This window comes from Cryptotermes secundus, unplaced genomic scaffold (assembly GCF_002891405.2).
Source record: "Cryptotermes secundus unplaced genomic scaffold, Csec_1.0 scaffold445, whole genome shotgun sequence".
Taxonomy (NCBI): Eukaryota; Metazoa; Arthropoda; class Insecta; order Blattodea; family Kalotermitidae; genus Cryptotermes; species Cryptotermes secundus.
Genome location: NW_019742968.1, coordinates 413,928 through 432,446, shown reverse-complemented (window position 1 = coordinate 432,446; position 18,519 = coordinate 413,928). Strand labels below are relative to the sequence as shown.

At 37.0% G+C, this 18,519-nt stretch overlaps 2 protein-coding genes across 7 annotated transcripts in view; one reads left to right on the top strand and one right to left on the bottom strand.

Annotated features, from left to right (window-relative positions):
• LOC111873551 (probable serine hydrolase) overlaps positions 1 to 2,615 on the bottom strand; it is a 7,028-nt gene extending 4,413 nt beyond the window's left edge. Inside the window, exons 1-2 of one of the 6 annotated variants that reach the window (XM_023868348.2) lie at positions 2,553 to 2,615; positions 272 to 354 (exon numbers count right to left, since the gene is read on the bottom strand). Coding sequence is in view for 1 of the 6 variants with exons in the window: in XM_023868345.2 (XP_023724113.1) it covers positions 730 to 783 (54 nt within the window). In the remaining 5 variants the exon portion in view is untranslated. Of the gene's footprint in view, positions 1 to 271; positions 355 to 502; positions 701 to 729; positions 1,211 to 2,552 lie in introns of those variants that run through there. The other 5 variants (XM_023868350.2, XM_023868346.2, XM_023868347.2 and 2 more) reach the window with 5 other exon arrangements.
• A 4,107-nt stretch (positions 2,616 to 6,722) lies between these two features.
• LOC111873557 (NECAP-like protein CG9132) lies at positions 6,723 to 18,124 on the top strand. Its single transcript, XM_023868361.2, has 5 exons — positions 6,723 to 6,838; positions 9,097 to 9,302; positions 11,194 to 11,384; positions 13,369 to 13,682; positions 14,319 to 18,124. Exons 1-5 carry the CDS (start codon positions 6,753 to 6,755, stop codon positions 14,353 to 14,355), a joined length of 834 nt encoding a protein of 277 aa, XP_023724129.1. The 5' UTR covers positions 6,723 to 6,752; the 3' UTR covers positions 14,356 to 18,124.
• The last annotated feature ends 395 nt before the right edge of the window (positions 18,125 to 18,519 follow it).

Here is an 18,519-nt window from a genome sequence, read left to right as displayed (position 1 = left end):
TTAGTTCAGCAAAGTGGCATGTGTAACTACTGTTATATACTGTTATTTTGTTCATATGAATAAGAATTGTGGCATTTTGTCACTCACATGTCCCTCCTTCATTTCACTATCTCATTTCTCAGCAATATTCGCTCATGCCGCCTACAAATAGATCAAAACCTAAATCTTCAATTTTCTAACCTGTGGCAGTTATGGTTTAGTATTTATGAATGCCAAGTATGTTTACAGTCCTTTCAGAAAAATACAGTTCATACAATAATAATAATAATACCTGAACAGCAACAAACAGCCCACAAATACTTCTTTTCTGACGACCAGAGATGGGCTTCCGGTTATCGGTGCACGGCCTTATTTCTGTAAAATTCCAAAATTAACGAAATTCAAGCGTGTAACTTTCGTGCTAACCACACGTTTCGTGTGTTGATACCACTAACTAGAATAATTATAAATGTTTTGTGATGAAGTTGTCGCATCATATTAATGTCCTAGACAATTCACTCACTTGTACAGCAAGAGCAATAGCCAACCTACTTCGCTAAAGCAAATGATAATTACGACCCATGGCAGAGACGGTGGAATTATGCTGAGGAAGTACGAAGATCAAGGCCACGTTTCATCATTGCATGAAACTGAACTCAACCATTTCCCATATTTCAACATTACGAAAACACCTTTATACATTTACTCATTATGCGACTGAACTCACGGTGATATGTGCAATTTGGTTACCTTGAATATATTACGAGTATTAACTTCAGTCTCAACACATCTGCTGTCATACATAACGTGCTCTGCGTAGCAAGAGGAGACCAAAATTTGAGAAAAATCTTATCTGTTCTGTAGCACACAGGCGAAAGTAAGCAGTAGTGTTGCCCTTCTTGCAATAGACTTTGATAGTCCACTCTCTTGAGCTAGACGTTTCAGCGATTTTCTAGTTGTATGTTCAAGTCTGACCCCCGTGTCGTCTAACATCTCTTCATTAAGCACTCGACACTCATGTTTTATTTTCTTGTCTATTAAGAGCCCCGTTGTTTACGTTTATTCACCAAATTATGACTTGTTTGTCTGCTGGGAACTCTTTCATCAAGAAAATTTCGCCGACATTTTCCAGCAGATCCGTATTTCACGTAAGTGCCATACACTAAACGCACTTTGTTCCACGCTTAACGAACTACGACGCGCCGCCCAGCTGTTAACTGGGAACAAATGGATCATGGTACTGATAACTGTTGGCTGCTCCCCCCCCCCAAAAAAAAACTCCCTTAAATGTACCCTATTGCCTCCTGTGTAACATAATTCTGTGCAGAGGTCTACAAATTAATAATTTTTCTCAATTCCAAACGTTATCGGCCGTCCAGCATGCTGAGTCATCGGCAAAAATCGCGTGCGCTTCGCGGCCGGTGATGCACTGGTAGCGGTGAAGCGCAGAGCCGTGAACGCGTCTAGTTACTAAAAATATTCCCTGGTCAACAAATAATATGAATCGCACTACTGTGCAAACAATTCAGTGAGTTTTAACTGTCATAGCTGCCAGCAGTTAAGTCCTGTCCGAAACATTATGTAGGCCTTTCTCGTCTGTAATATGTTCACAAGCATGACCATGCACCATTCAGTACTTCTCATCTGGGGTGTAAAATATATCTTGAGGAATCTGCGGACGTTCCTGCAACAGCTTTAGTCATCAAATCGTCTGGAATAGAAGCCACTTTAGTGAAGAATACGATCTTCTGGGATGTAGCGCTGTGTAGACGGGTAGAAGTTCACCGACGTGTCAGATAAACGTACTGCCTTATTCTTTAGGGTCAGAGAATAAGCCAAGCTAGTAGCCAGCAAGTAAATATTTTTTTCGTTATCTCACAGAACAGCCACAATTCAACTGAGTATCGTATTAATATATTTTGCTTCGATTTCTTCTTCCCTTGCTGCTTGTTTTCCCGGTAGTTGTCTATTGCTTATTTTGCTTTGGACACAATTTTTGCTTCAGAAAGAGTTACTTCTTTACAACATTATATTTAAGCATCCTGTTACACTCTACACAATATATGACATAAACTCCGTCCTAAGTGCAACAATTTATTGTAGTTCTTTCGTCTTGCTTTCTTCTACACTACATGTTTCGGCCGCAAAAGGCCATCATCAGGTGTATACTCTCACGTAGCTACTACACTGCACGTAGTTTAAAATTTAAAAAACACTAGTCTCACCAATTGTTCATTTCGCCGTTACTAACAGGTTTCGATATATCAGAATCTTCCCCGCTGATACCTGTCTGATATGTACAAAATCTTTGTTAACCCACACACGTCAATTTGATTTTCATAAACTGGCACTTTTAAAATCTTCAATTCCGATTTTAAAAATTTCTTTAATTTTTTTTTTCATATTTTAAAATTCAAAATTCTCAGGGTTACCCGCCCTATGTCTATAGTGCTGCAGCGGCTACTTCTTGTTTTCAGCACTGTTCAGGTGTTATCTGTAATATACAAATATTCATATTACTATCTTATATACGTTATGTTTTCTTATGTGTTTATACTATTATTTGTACGTACTCTGTATAGTCTCCTTGTGTGCGTGCTGCTATCTTTACTACGTGTGCTGTCTGATGTATTGTGTGCTGTGTTTTATGTTGGTGAGTGTAGGAGGGGAATGGGTAGTGGGGAGAGAGAGGTACCGTTAGTCTGTATAGATTTCGTGTATCGTTTGAAATATGGGATTGTATGTTTCTATGTGTGTGTCATTCATGTGTAGGCCCTTCTTACTTATTTTATATATATGGTATTTCTCTAATATATTTAAATGTCTACCCTTCTTTACCGTTGTTACAACTTCCATTACGTCTGTTATTGTTCCGTATGCATGTCCCGTATTTAGTATGTGATTTGAGTACGCGGAATTGCTATTATTATTTCTAATATCATGTATATGTCCTTTATATCTGGTGTTAAGTGTTCGGCCCGTTTGCCCAGTGTATTTCAATGGGCAATCTACACATTTCATTTGGTATATGCCACTTTTATTGTATTTATCTAATTGTGGTTTGTGTTTGAGTATATTTTCTATTGTGTTTCGTGTGCGGAATGCTACTTTTATCTGTGTGTCTTTAAAATGTTTTGTAATTTTCTTTACTTCCTTTGTACTATATGTAAATATGGCCCACTTTGTTTGTTGTTGTTGTTGTTGTTGTTCGTCGTCATGTGTTTGATTTTTGTTTTCGTTTTGGCTGATTTGATCTTTTGATTATGTTTGTGTCGTATCGGTTGTTATGTAGTATGTTTTTAATAGTGTTCTTCTCTATTTGTTTTCCTTTTTCTGTTATTGGGTATGTGTAGAGTCTATTTATTAGGTAATTAATACCTGACAATTTGTACTCGAATGGATGGCACGAACTGTTAGGTATTATGATGTCTGTTTGTGTGGGTTTCCTATATATTGCGAATTGCAAACTATCTTCATTACGATGTATTGTTATATCTAGAAAGTTAATAGATTCTTGTTGTTCTCTTTCAATGGTGAACTTTATAGTTGGTTGCAATTCGTTAATTTCTTTGAGTGTATGTTCTATGTTCGTTATTTTTTCATCATATATTATTAATATGTCATCGACATATCTAAAGTAGGCCACTAATTGTTGTTTTACTAGAATGGGATATATTTGTGTGTGTTCCATATATTGTATACATGTTTCTGGTATTATTGCTGATGTTGGGGCTCCCATAGCTAGTCCATCTGTTTGTTTGTAGTATTCTTCGTCAATTTGAAAATAATTTTGTTCAAATACTGTTTTTAATATATGTATTATTTCTTTGTGGCTTTCTTTATCGATTTTATGGTTTTTTCCTAATATAGTGTTTATTATATTTATGGTGTTTGTTTTCGGCATATTTGTATACATGTTTTCAATGTCAAATGAACATAGTCGCATATTCTCATTAAGTGTAATAGTTTGTAAATCTGTCATTAAATGGGAGGAGTTTTGGACACTGTATGTGTTTGGTAATTTTAGATAATTATGCAATACTTTTGCTAATTTCCTTGTTATTTCGTAAGCTGGGGCGTTCTTCCAGTTTATTATTGGTCAAACGGGTGTGCGTTTCCTTTTATATCGTGTATGGCTCGTGTTGCCGTTGTTGTTGTACTGAGGAATGGGCCCAGTAGAACGCACTCGAAGTCCGCCGGGAGATGCTTGGGTATGTGAAGACGTTCACTACTTCCAATTTTCACTTTTTATAGTAGGCTCCCTGTGCGATTATTTCTTCTTTCCTTAAAAATCATTGTTGAAGTTCTATCCACGTATTCCCCGGCGTGCTGGACCCTTCTCGGCTGAGCACGTTTTGCTTCCGCCAGGTGGTGGACGGTGGTTACCGTAGCAATTAGAGCAGCGCAATAATCTCTTCGCACGTCGCCTCAGTGAGAACGATATATATACAATGTGTGCGGTGTGCTCATTTAAGGCGGATATCAGATATGCGGCCTTGTCGCCAGGTGTCCAGCCCTTATTTTCCGCCATGGTCTCGAACTGGCTTTCGAACACCGCTCATGAGTTCGATCATTCGAATTTAGAGGTCTGCACCACGCCCGCCCCGGTTCCCTTTCTTTCGTAAGACCTGCGCTTCCCGGGCTTCAGTGGTAGAATATTTTCTGAACTGTCGGGCGCCCCGAGCTTCGACTTACGTTAGTTGGGTTTTCAACTCGCGCCTAGCAGTTTCGAGTCCTTCCGGGAAATCGTCTGTGACTTCTGCTATCTTGGCCTCAAGTCCTAGTCGCATGGGATATACTAGGGTCTTCGTTGCCTCTCTCGGCCTGAGATCCCTAGGGCCTTGTGGTCGAAGAACACAAAGACGTCTTCCACCCAATCTTTCATGGATTCTTCCAGCTCGGCTCGGATAGAGCTTATCTTGACCCACATATCTACCTTGCCGCTCTCAATCGTTGCTTCTATCTTTTCTTTATTTTTTTACCTTGAATTTAATTTTTTCTTGAACAGCCTTTATCTAGACTTGATGGATATCCATCCGGAAGGAGGGGGTACCTCGAAGGGTCTCAAAACTTCTCGTTATTAGTCTCTATCTGGGCTTTCGTCCTTTTTTTTATTGGTTTTTATTTCAGCTTTGTTTCCCTTAGATTGGCGGTCTCCTTGGCTTCCATCTTAGCCAGAATTTCTTGGTTGGTAATCAATTCTTCTCGGTTGATTCTTATTTCAGCCAGCAGGTATACCATCATTTGTTCCGCCTCCATAATATGGCGGTATCACAGTCCAGTGTATACAATTCGAGCCCATTAATCCAGTTATCCCATTTCTGACACCAGTTGCCATGATTTTACTGACTACAAACGGGGGTTGAATTGATAATTGGATTTATTGAACTCTTACAGATCCATGACTACAAGTACTTATGACCGTTTCACTAATTCATACACTTTACAGTCTACTAAGGCACACATTTCAGTCTTCTCAGCTGCTGTGTCTTCATCGGTCTTCTGGTAACGGCTTCCAACGGCATACGTTCCCCTTCCTCTGGGTTTCCGAACTGTCAACGGCCTCGGCTCGCAGTTTCTCACAGCATCAGCCCACAACGAAACCCCAGCGGTTATCTCACTCACTAATAAACTTATCAGCCAGCTCTTCACTGACCAGCTGATTTGAACTCATTGCTCAGAGTCAGAGTCACAGTTCCTTTACCGCTGGCGGTTTACCGCCAATCAGATCGACTTGGCACCAAGACCCTGGAGGAGCATGGCCAGATTTTTTTTTTTTTTGCAGTTGAGCCTTTCCATGGTTCTTATGTACCATCTCTGACGAGAGGATGGGTTTGTCTCTTATGAATAGGCTTCGCCTCGCCTTTGTACGTATCGCACATACAGCATAGGTCTGCATGGTTATGGGGAATACTTGTTCTTCCCAGGAAGCAGCCAGTTCGATAAAAGTGAAATTTGGAATGAAGAATCTCTAATGAGATTTCAGACGTGTCTCTGAGTGCAGAGCCACATCTATATGTAAGTGTTGCAGCTGTTTATTAATCTCATAGCGCCTCCTCCAGTGCCGTTTGTATTAAATGCTATGACTTTGAGCGGCTAATGAATTCTAGTAGTCATTTTGTTTCATTTAGTTGTGTACCGTTTCTATAATGACCATTATTTTGTCTTTCTCTGACACATCTTCACTGACCTTTGTGATGGTCTGTTGCACTATATTGGCGACTTTTATCATGCTATGACTTTGAGCGGCTAATGAATTCTAGTAGTCATTTTGTTTCATTTAGTTGTGTACCGTTTCTATAATGACCATTATTTTGTCTTTCTCTGACACATCTTCACTGACCTTTGTGATGGTCTGTTGCACTATAGTGGCGACTTTTATCATATGCTGCCGCATATAGGGAAATCAGTACGCCAGGTATTGTAAATTACCCAGTTACGAGGAATCTGTCAATAAGTAATATTTAAGATTTTCACGGAGGTATTGGGCAGATTACTTCTTCCGGAATACAAACCCGCCTACCAAATTACACTGTGTCATATCCCGCAATCAGTAGTCGGCCGCTACAATTGATATCACGGATTACTGCATTGAAGACGTGTCATCTGCATGCAATCCCGGAAACAGTACGGATTACATTGAGCTATCTCCTAACCTTTGGTTTTTGTGTCCGTTGGGTTGGTTGGGTTTGCAACTCTCGCATTTTGGTAGTCTTGTGTTTTTGTATCTCTAATAATGTTGAAACCTCTCAGCAGAGTGCACTGAAGTGAAGATGGAGACTTATGAAAGTGTGTTGCTTGTTAAATCAGAAGTATTTGTATTTAAAATTCCACCTCGAACTACTAATAGAGGTTACAGGTAATATTTCTACACGATAAATTCCTATAACCTGTAAAACAGCTGCAATAACATCTCGTGTTTGTGGAATTTTATTTGACCATTTTGACGTTTGATCTACTTTGTGACACTTTGTGTGAAATAAGCGTGAAGATATTTTCACTGCATTACGTGGCGTATAGGATTGAAAATTACAAGGGTGTTTAATTTTAGCCGTCGTTATCAGCGGATGCTCAGCCACCCTTGCTTGATAATTCATTTCCTGCAACTAATAACAGTGTCATGGAAGCTGTATGAGAGTATCCTTTAGAGTAAGACAAGAGAGTGGGGAATTTATTTTATTTTACAGTAACAAATTTTCACACAATTTCGGAATGTGTATTGAAGAACCAAGGAATAAAGGAATGCACACAACAATATAACTGAATGAGAATCTACCAGTTGGAAGACACGGTCATATGGAATGATAATAATAAAATCGATTTTAGTGAAACAGGCTGTGGAGATATGAACTGGGCAGTGTGGCTTATGATAGTCTTTAATGGAGTTATGTCACAATAGTTATGCATTTGTTGGTTCCTTAACAGGAAATTTATTCATTTTGGAGAGTTGGGGGTATTGGATGAGATAGTTTGTATGTAGAATATATATTGTTGGATGATATGATGGTTAGGATCAGAAAGGATTTAGAAGGAAACCTTGTTGAAGTACCATCCTAGCATCTGCCTGAGGGGACTGAAGAAATATATCAGAAACCTCAGTCATATTGCTGGTGTCCATCCAAGATTCAAACTGGGCACCTCCTGAATACAGGCCTATAGAATTGCCTCCGTGCCAGCTTGTTTGGCAGGAATTTTTTATTGGGGCGAATAACTATATATTGCTAAATGGGTACTCCATGGCATGAAATTCAGAACAGTACTATAATTAAACTTTTATATTTCAGAAACGTTATGATGCTACATAGTTTTAAAAGAAATTGTTTCATACAAAGCTTTTAGTAAACAATTACAGCATGTTTGGCTCGAGAACTGTTGCCTCCCACACTCTTCAATGGCCCATATTTCACTAAACATTATTCATATTAGGAAGGGCAGATTGCCACACATCTCCTTTATATGCATTCCTTTCCTTATTTTGTTGGTGGTAGGTTTTTACTGCTGGAGTTTATCAGTTTCACAGTTATTAGATAAACTGGTAATTTGGTTTAGTCAGTAAATTAACTAGTGAAATAACTGACAGTGTGCAAGTCCCCAGAAATACAGCTCAAATCTACTAACTACTTAAGAAAACTGCTCGTCAATAGACTAGTAGTATGCTTCATACAGGTATTTTTATACCTGCAAATGGTTTTTGTTACCTTACTGTGAATGTAATTTTATTGATATTTTACAGGTAAACATCCTTATGTGTCCTTGACAATATTTACATCCTTTCACATATTAGTTTACCTTGGAGACAGCAGTTAATACTGCTTGTAAGAATATACCTGATGGAAGCATATTAATCAGTTTGTTAGCTCTGTTCTTGATGGTTAAATTCTTTCTGCGATGTATAACAGACTGCCAGGCGTGGTGAAGAAGAAAATGGAAAGATACTGAAATAAGAGTATCATATTACAAAAGTGCCCAATAACTATGAGATATCTAAGGAGAGGTTTTTGTTCGACCAAGTAGAAGCATTTAAAAATTGCCTGCAAAACATCTGGAAAATGTTCTTGGTATACATTTTGTAAAAGGAACTACTGAAAACTACTGTTCTGAGAATGGCACATTGTGTAACACTATATATATAACTTAAATTTCACATAAATGTGTTCCTCTCTGCATCTGAGGGACAAAGTATGGAAGGTAAAATCACCCTGACATTAGAAGCTGTGTATTGCAGTACCTCCTTGAAGACTACTGCCTTGTTGTGACAGGAGGTTTGCACACATTAATGACATGGAGAGCTATGCTGGTGGGAACATAAGCTCTTGGTAGGGCCACACATGCTATTACAGGTCAAAGGGTAGGGGCCAGATGATGATGTGTAGTCCCCAGTCCTCCAGATTAGGGGTTGGGCGTCAGGCTAATCACCCCACCCTGGTAAAATTTACTGTTGCAAAACCATGGAGGAGGCAACACCCACACAGGGGTATAGCACCAGTAAATATGTATTGCAGCACACATTTTGTGAATATGTATGTGCAACAAATCAAAACAGACTTTCTCTGCCCTACTAAAGAAGCATTTCTGTTGAAGCGTTGCTGTATATCTGTGTCTGTTTATAATTTTCAGGGCAGCAGACTGGAACCTGAATGAGCCCCAATGGACTGGAAGGTTAAGATTAGTTGCCAAAGGGAAAGACTGCATATTGAAACTGGAAGACAAAAATACAGGAGAACTTTTTGCAAAATGCCCTATTGACCAATATCCTGGAATTGCTATTGAGGCTGTCACTGATTCATCTCGGTACTTTGTGCTGAGAATTCAAGATGACAATGGTAACAATTTAACTTGTAAACAAGTCTCTCAAATTCAGGGTTAAGAACACTTCACAATTTTTAAGAATTGCATGGCATCCTTTTTAGCCAAGAACAAAAGGTTGGCTTGTAAGACCACTATGATGTCACCTAGTTCAGTTTTTGAAGAAGTTGATCAGTTTTCACAGAACTTGATATGAATATTATGCCATTGATGGCTACCTCAGCATCATACTTTTTCTACAGTCAGTAATACTTCTAACAATGTAGCAGATGCATAAATGCTTTCTTTAGCTTTTGATTTGGTGGCTATAACTCATGAACCATTGGAGCTAGGCATGTGAAGTTTGGTATGGAGATAGGTCCAAACATGCTTACACATTGTTTATGGCATATTAATTGTAAGTCAACAGCAACATGCTTTGAGATCGTTCACAACCGAAGTTGTATCTGACAAATTTAATTAATTCAAAATCTACACTTAAGAAATAAGTTCTTTACAAAAAATAAAATAACAGTATAATAGTAATCTGTAGGACTGTGAGTCTGTGTATTAGGAAAGCAGGCTTAGTGAGCATTTCTAGAAGTATTGTAGTTTGTTAGTTTTACCTTCGCAGAAATTTGTAACAAAATTCTACAGAAATTTATGATTTAATAAAACTCATACATTAGATAAGAGTCATCCTTAATTCAGTACTCAAGAATTTAGGAAATGTATGTAACAATTCTGGCATTGCTCCCTTTTATTTAATTCTTGTCAAAATTGATCACATTTCAATTAAATATTTATATATTTACATGTGTATGTAGATCCATAAATTCAGGAGAGAGTAAGCTTTATTTAATTATTACTGATAATAAAAGACTTCAGTAATTTTCATATATGTTTGAAAGTCCACTGTTGTTTGTCAGCAAAAACAAGTTTGAAAATGTATGCAGAGTGGAACAATTGTGAGGCACTCACACACTGTTGGATAACTATCTAAACAGTGGTGAGACTTAAGTAAAGCATGTTGGACATAAAATATGCCCTGCCTTTTTCTCTGCAATTTTTGTTACAGACATTTTCTCCTCCAATAAATGTTCAGTGTGTTATGTCCACGATGCATTCTGAAAACACATGCAAACAATTATGCAAAGTGGCCAAAATTTTTGTCCAGTTTTAATCAAAACTTGACTGTCAACAAATTTTAATAAAACACTGATATCAAATATCATGAAAATCCATTGAATAATTTTTGCATTTTTTCATGCATACAGTTTTAATAGGCACTCCAGAGGGATCTGAATATGCCTAAACATCTAGGATTATCTTAAATTTCACTACAGAAAATTAAACCCCGCTTCTTAGCTCATAGTATTCTGTCATCCATTATGAATTCAGTGAAATTTTTACCTATCAGAAATAAACATAATAGGACTAATTTCCCCATATCTATTACTTTTCTTTCAGGTTAAGAACGTTTTTCACAGTATTATACATAAGAAACTATTAAAGATCCAATAGAAAGAATGTAAATAACAAAGACACTATAACATTTCTTAAAGACTTTTTCTGGTAGAAGAAACTGTGTTGAATTTCACAGTTATGACTCATTAAGCATTTCAAGCTTCTTTTGAATTCAGTCCAGTGATTGCAGAAACCACTTTCTGGTCCTTTGCCCTAAATGTGGCTGATGCATGAAAACTGGCTTTCAATTACATTAATTCCTTTGTATGTTAGTTGGTGACAGAACTGCCAACTATTTAGTTTTAAGCACTTCTTGCTTTTCTTCCTGGACTTAGGGCATGTAATGTAATTCTGCTCTGGAATTATTGTACGTGATGTAGCAATAAGTTTGTGAGGAGGAGGGTTAGCAAAGTAATGTGGGCTGGTGGTAGAATTTTAAGTGATTTGGCCCTTTGTTGACAGGTCGATCAGCATTCATTGGAGTGGGGTTTTCAGATCGTTCTGATAGTTTTGACATGAATGTTGCTTTGCAAGATCACTTCAAGTGGCTCAAAAAGTCAGAAGAAATTGAGAAGGAGAAAGAAGTGCCAAAGCAGGAGTTAGATCTTCGCTTCAAGGAAGGAGAAACTATCAAGATCAACATGAAAATCACAGTATGTTATTGTCAGTGTGTAATAAGTTGGAAGCATTAGAAATTCTAGGCCTCATTTAATTCTACTGCCCTTTCAGTAACTACAAGTTTTTGTTTGTTTGGGTTTGTAAGATATTTACCAATATAATGAATGAATGGAATCATATAGGATTGAAGTTATGGGATGGATTGCTGGTAAAATGTAAGAAAATAAATTTATCATTTCAAAAACTTTGTTTATAATATTACAAGTATGAAAAGGAAGGAAGGAAAGCAGAAGAATGCCCAAAATGTGTTGAACATAAATACAGACAAATATATACATACCAAGTGTTCATTGTGCAGGTTTGTCAGACGTCCAGGCGGTTGTCATTTGTTTCGGCGCACAGTGTGTGAGTGCATGGCAAACTGAAGTTCATTCATTCGTTAATCACCTGATCACTGAGTCAGTCAGTGGTACACCACCACGTGTTACAGAAGATTCATTGTATAGTGCTGTGTTCTGTGACTTCATGGCTCATGTGAGATGCAGTTTAGAACAAAGATTTTTCATTTATGATTGTTATGTGAGAAAAGGAACTCGTACAAATTGTGCAGTAGAAAATTTTGCCATAAATTTCCTGAAACAACATGTCCATCTGGAGATGCAATTTCCAGATTAGTGAAGAAAGTTCAAACCCATGGTATTGTAAGTGACAGGAAGCAGTGAAAAAGAAATCATGTTTCAACTGAGGAAAAACTTGATATGGTTAGAAATTTCTCCTCAAAAATCTTTGTGGCGATTAGCGCAACAAAGTGGTATTTCTGTAGGCAGTGCGTGGAAAGCAGTTAAACATGTGGATTATGAAAAAAGAGTGAGGTTTTGTAATTGGTTTATCAGTCATGTGAATGGTGGACTTATTGATCCTAAGCTGACATTTTTCACAGATGAGGCTAATCTTAATCTCTCGGGATATATTAACTCACAAAACAGCAGTTATTAGACTAGTGAAAACTCTCATGCCCTAGTTCACCTTCCCATTTACGACCAAAAGACAGGCATATGGTGTGCGATTAGCGCAGATCACATCATCGAACTGATATTTTATGAAGGAACTCTTGATGCTCAACAATACGTTAAAGAAATACTCAATCAATTTTTCTTTAATTTGGCATCTGCAGAAGAAAGATTGTTATTTTATGCAAGACAGTGCGACTCCACACACAGCTAACAAAACTATCCGAGCATTACGCAGCGTTTTCGAGAAAGTAAATGGGGAGGATAAAATTATTGGCAAGGGTTTGTGGTCCCCTAGGTCCCTAGATCTAAACCCCTGTGATTTTTATTTGTGGGGAAAACTTAGAAGTGTTGTGTATGCCAACAATCCACATGACTTGGAGGCTGTAAAGCAGAACACTCATGAAGGGTTTCAGCAACGTGAATTGCAATAAGGCTGTGCCGTAGCTCAAGCGGTTAGTCGCTGGCTTCCCACCGCAGCAGCCCGGGTTCGATCGTGGGTCTGGTCAAGTGGGATTTGTGGTGGACAGAGTGGCACTGGGGTGGGTTTTCTCCGAGTGCTTCAGTTTCCCCTGCCAATCTTCATTCCACCAAATTCTCCATCATCATAATCACCTCGGGCAGGCTACAGTAGGCCAATCAGTGGCCACCGTGCCAAGTGGGCCCAATTGGACTCCACCCCCCACTAAGAGAACATGAATTGCAACAAGTTTCCTGAAATCTGTTTAAAAAATTCAGACTCTCACAGCAGAGGGCAGATATTCTGAACATTTTCTATGTTGGTGAGTACAGTATTAATTGCTGTATTTGATTTATTAACGAAAGAAGTAAACAATGTGCAGTGGCATTTTTCTTGACTAGTGGTGCAGTGCTTTTGCAGGAAGCTGCCAATGGTGAAATCAGTGGCCAATCAGCCTGCACTCTGAGCATGGTGTATAAGTGTGAACTGCCCAGAAGGTAACAACTTCAGGTCTTCTAAAGATTGTTTTTAATGATTTTTGGATTTCAGAAAAAGGATGGTAGTGAAGTACCGAGCAAGCCCAAAGCAAGACCTAATGCTGGTGGTTTAAGTTCAGGGATTTTGCCACCTCCACCTGGTGGGGTGAAGATAGCACCACCATCAGCCAGTGGCATGAGAACCACCCCTACTTCCTCACCTTCACATCAGGCATCCCCAAAGCAAACTACAGTCTCGGCATCAAGTAACGTAGATCTGATATTGGGTATTGGTGCTGGTGCCCATGGAGGTCAGCCAGTTCCAGCAAGGCCTGCAGCTGCAGGAGGTGATTCATGGGGAGATTTTGCTAGTGCAGCCCAACCAAGGTGTGAAATATTTTATATTTATAACTTGTCCTATATCATGTATAATGATCAATGGATATGAAGTAAATAAATAAATAAATTATATATTTTTATTAAAACAAACACAGACCTTAGTTTCAACACTGGGTATAAGGGAAGCCTGAGCCACCGGACATATAAACAGTTCTCTGCTTTAAATGTATCCCAAAAATGTAAACTCACGTATGTTTACTCACCAATCATGGGAAAATATACTTTCATTAAATAGCAGGAATTTGGTGCATTATCATTAGTCCATAATATACAGTAATTTTCATTTTAATATAAATGTCTTGTCACATTTAAGGAACATACAAAGCAGGCTAAGAGTCTATGTTTATTACTATATCAGTGTGGACATCATGATGTCCAAATAGTGACTAGCAAGTGAGTCTCTTGAGTGCCAAGGTAAAAATCCTTATGCATAATTAAGCATCACATCTTGGTGATATATAAGGGAGTGAAGCTTCACATATTCATAATCTTGGCATTAGACAGAGGTGAGTTTTCTGAGTGTCATATGAACAAAGAATATGCATTGTTTGAGGCTACTTATGCTATGCCATTTCATTGACGTTGCTTTTAATTTCAGTATATTGTTTTTTTTTTATGTTTCAGCGTGCCGCCTAGCAATTCCAGTTGGGTTCAATTTTGAAGGTGTTGCCTAATTATGTCATAGATATGTATGAATATTGTCAAAAGTCTGTCATACATACACATATGTATGTGTGACTTAAGAGGAAAAATAGTGGAGATTCCTCTTGACATTATAAATAAGAATTTGTGTAAATGTTATTGTACTCATTGTTGTACGTAGCACATTGTCAGCAGATCATTATTACACTTCAGCAGTATCTTCCAAGCTAGACTGGCATTCACATCCTGAATGTTTGAACTGGGATAGTTTAATCCATGTGAAACATACTCATTGAGGAACTAATAGTTCTAGACTTTGTACTCTAACTGTGGGTGGAAATCAGCTTGTACTGAGTAAGGCAATTTGACTGCAGAAAGATAGTCAGTTATTGTAGATATGTGCAGTCCTGAGCACAGTTTTTTACCCAATTATTCTTGTACCTGTTCAAGTTTACAAGTGGAGGAAATTCTGTTGTCTCTATTCTTCAAATTATTTACAAATTATATGTAAATATGCAAGGTATAGTAACTCAAATTAATGATGATTACATAATAACCTCTTAATACATCTGTAGCTCTATTGTGCAATGAATACATAGGATGGTGTTGTTGGTAGAAACTGGAGACCTGGTGGTCTCACAGTAAGAAACCAACCTCTGAGCTTATATTTGACCCTTAGTCAGTATAAGAGTAGATATGCTGTGTACAGGCTGATGTTTTTACCTCTTCTAAAGCATGAATTTAGAAATATGCAGATCTCCACCATGGTTAAAAGTCTGGTTCCTTCATCTAGTAGACTTTTCGCAGTTGTTAGGAATAGTAGAATCTGCCTCATTTTTGCTCTTACTTCAGAAATGGATTCATTTCGATTCTGTTTGGGCAGGGGGCCAAGATTCATACCTGGAGGTGTTTGCTATAAACCACATACCATACTGACAAGAAGTGAATTGAGGACATGTATATTACCCCAAAAAAAGTTTATAATAATGCTGTCAAAATAACTTACGATAGTATTTGAGCACTTTCTAGCTGAAAGTCCATTTGGAAGGTGATATTTTTTGTAGTAACTGTTGCAGTATTTCTCTTGCTTCATATGAATAACATTTTCATGATTCACATCTGTTGCAAGAGTCCTCTACAAGCACAGTATAAAGTATGTATCAACATATGTTCATGTATCTGCGGTTTTACAGTGGAGTTATTTTGTCTTGTTATGTATAGAAGATGTACATCCATGATTTTAAAAGAATTTATTATATTTCAATGTTACTGTAAATGTTTTTCACAGTGAAAAGCAGAGGGAATGTACATTTCTTTATGCTGGCATTTATCAGGTTTTGGTATTTTGATTTTCTGTGTGTGTCTTGCTTCAAAGTATTATATCTGTTGCTTCTTAAGAGTCCAGAGGGCAGGCAAATCAAATGAGTAATCAACTGTAATCAAACCGATATAGATTCTTTTGTCACAATCAGTGGTAGCTTTCTATATGTTTCTGAGAGTTTTGGGGGATGTGTTTGTAATAGCCTTTATATTTATATTTGAATTTATGTAAAAAGAACAAAGCAAGATAATGGGAATTAGAACATATTGCAGTCATACTTTGATGAAGAAAGTGATAACGGAGTTTCTTTGGAGCTCCTATCATCTCTCTTGTTGGTGTTGGGGTACAGCAGAACGTATGGACATGTTACAGATGAGAAGGGGCTGAAAGATTATATGATTTTGAATACCTTGACTTGCATTTAATTCTCTTTATGAAAAAAAGGTGAACTTTTTCATTCAAAAGACTTGAAAATTAACCAGATTATTTTGTTCTTCACTTAAGCAATCAAAGCCTGTTCTGACTTCACATTCGTATTCCAGCTTTTGTTTTCAGAATGAAACTTGTTCTTTGTATGGATGGACCACAGATATATAACCTTTACATGACTTGGAAAGAGGTACTATATCTAGTTGGCAAGATATATACATACAGTTATTTTTAATGGAGTAAACTTAACTCTGGTATGTTACTTTCCATATTAAGCCTACTACAGTAGTAATTTGGAAAAATGACAACATATAAAACTGAAACTGAGGATAAGCACAACCAAAACCATTGGGAGCTATGATTTATGATATATTCATTTCTGCTCATATCTGTGTTGAGACCACATAATATGGAGATTCCATCTGTAATATACACATTTTGAACCCATGTACTGTAGAGGGATCCAATTTCTTTCTTGCACCAGCTTCTCCATACATCTAGATTTACATAAATAAGAATTTCTTAACTGATTGCTTTTCTAAGAGTTGGAAGGACATTAAATCAACTGTAGACAAATCCCTGGTGTGTTCTTTGTTCCTAAAGTGATGTAGGATAACAATGAATACTTGAAATTGTATTATTTTTGGTTTTAAAACAGCATTTGATGATCATTATAAGTTTCTTCTGGTCTGACAAATAGCACTGCACGGTTTATGGAGAGCAGTGTACTGTAGTAGCAGTGTTTATGTGACCATATCTCTTTACCATGCTATTCTATGTTTAATAAATCCAGAAGTTATTTAGGACATGCAAAAGTGACATAATTCAATAAAGATCATAGGGCTGTAAAGAAAGTTGTTCTTAAAATGATACTCCCACATATTTACAGCAAGTCATTATAAAAAGCTGGGCTGTAAAGTGGTAAACAACTTCAAGGTTTGGGGTAAGATGTGCCTACAGTACACATTGTTTGGAAGTCATGGGCACTGCCAGTATAATCCCTTATTTGTGGTACAGGATCTTCAACAAACTTTTCGGCTCTTAAACTAAACATAACCTAGTAAAAATTATGGTTTATTTAAGAGAAGGAAAAAAGTAAAATTGATTACACAACTGTCATTTAATTTTCAGACAGTTGTACAGGTGTATGTAAATGACTTAATAATTCAAACATAAGATAAAGATGTGGTATGAAATTTAGGAACAACTATGAATGTGTTAGGAATAACAAGGATATTAACCTATATTGGTATGTGCTGCACTAGTGTAATGGAATGTGCCTGCAGTCTGCCAAGCATTGCAATTTTTTAGTGTTGATATGTTGCCCCCAGTGTAGAATCTTGCTCCTAGCATCAGAGTACTGGGGGATTTAAAATTACCTGTTCCTGAATGATGAAGGTTAATCAGCTATTCAGATGTTTTCAAAGTTGACTCAGGACATTTGAATCTTTTAAATTTACCTAAAATTATAATATAAAAAGATTACTACATAACTATTATAGAAATATTATTTATTTACTGAGTATGTTAAATTCAGTCTAAGCTCGGAAGACAACCAGAAATGTCAGGTGTGATCAACAGATACATAAAATGAGATAAAAATAATGTAATTGGAGCAGTTAAATTTAATGTAAAATAAGGTAAATATACATATATATTACATTGTTAAATTATAGCTGATGTGTGATTGTAAACATAACACTTTTTAATTAAATCATCATCCTTGCATGATGCATTAGAGTTATAGTATATAGATGCCAGTTTGAGAACTGCCAATGATGAATCATCCCAAATTAAAGAGCCAGATATTTGTTATTTAACTGTAAAATTTTAATGCATAAAGAAGCTGGTGTGATATCACTGTCTTTCAATTTAATCTGCATAGAATAGATAGTGCATTAAGAAGAAATAAATGATAAGACTCAACACTAACTGAAGATGTTGATAATTTTTCAGTCAATATTAGTCTGAGTATTGTTTCTATTCATGTAAGACATAGAAGACTAATGGAATAGAAAAATGTTATTGACAGTTTCAAGTGCATGAGTTTTTATTTCCGTTTTTGATGCTCAGGTATCGTATAATTATATCCTAATATCAAAACAATAACATAAATAGTAGTTGCATAAACATTTAAATTCAGGATTAATGATTATGTGGGGTGTCACAAATGCAGTGCAGTTTCATTAATGAGTGCCTTTATTAGAATTGATACACAAGACAAAAACGTTTGAAAATATTACTTTGTCTGCTATGTTCAGTTTTCATACTGTTATGGTTACTGTTTTATCTTCCTTTCATTTGTTAAGTGGCTGACGATAAACTTTCTGTCTGAATACACTTTATACTACATCTGTTCTGTTGCCACATTGCCTTATCAATTTGGCAAGTTAACTTCAGATTTATGGTATATGCTACATGACACTGCAAATT

Excerpts from the sequence above, each read along its gene's own strand:
- LOC111873557 (XM_023868361.2), top strand. The coding sequence starts at position 6,753 with ATGGAGACTTATGAAAGTGTGTTGCTTGTTAAATCAGAAGTATTTGTA. Across the intron at positions 6,839-9,096 it reads ACTACTAATAGAGGTTACAG|GGCAGCAGACTGGAACCTGA; the intron begins GTAATATTTCTA and ends TATAATTTTCAG. Across the intron at positions 9,303-11,193 it reads GAGAATTCAAGATGACAATG|GTCGATCAGCATTCATTGGA; the intron begins GTAACAATTTAA and ends CTTTGTTGACAG.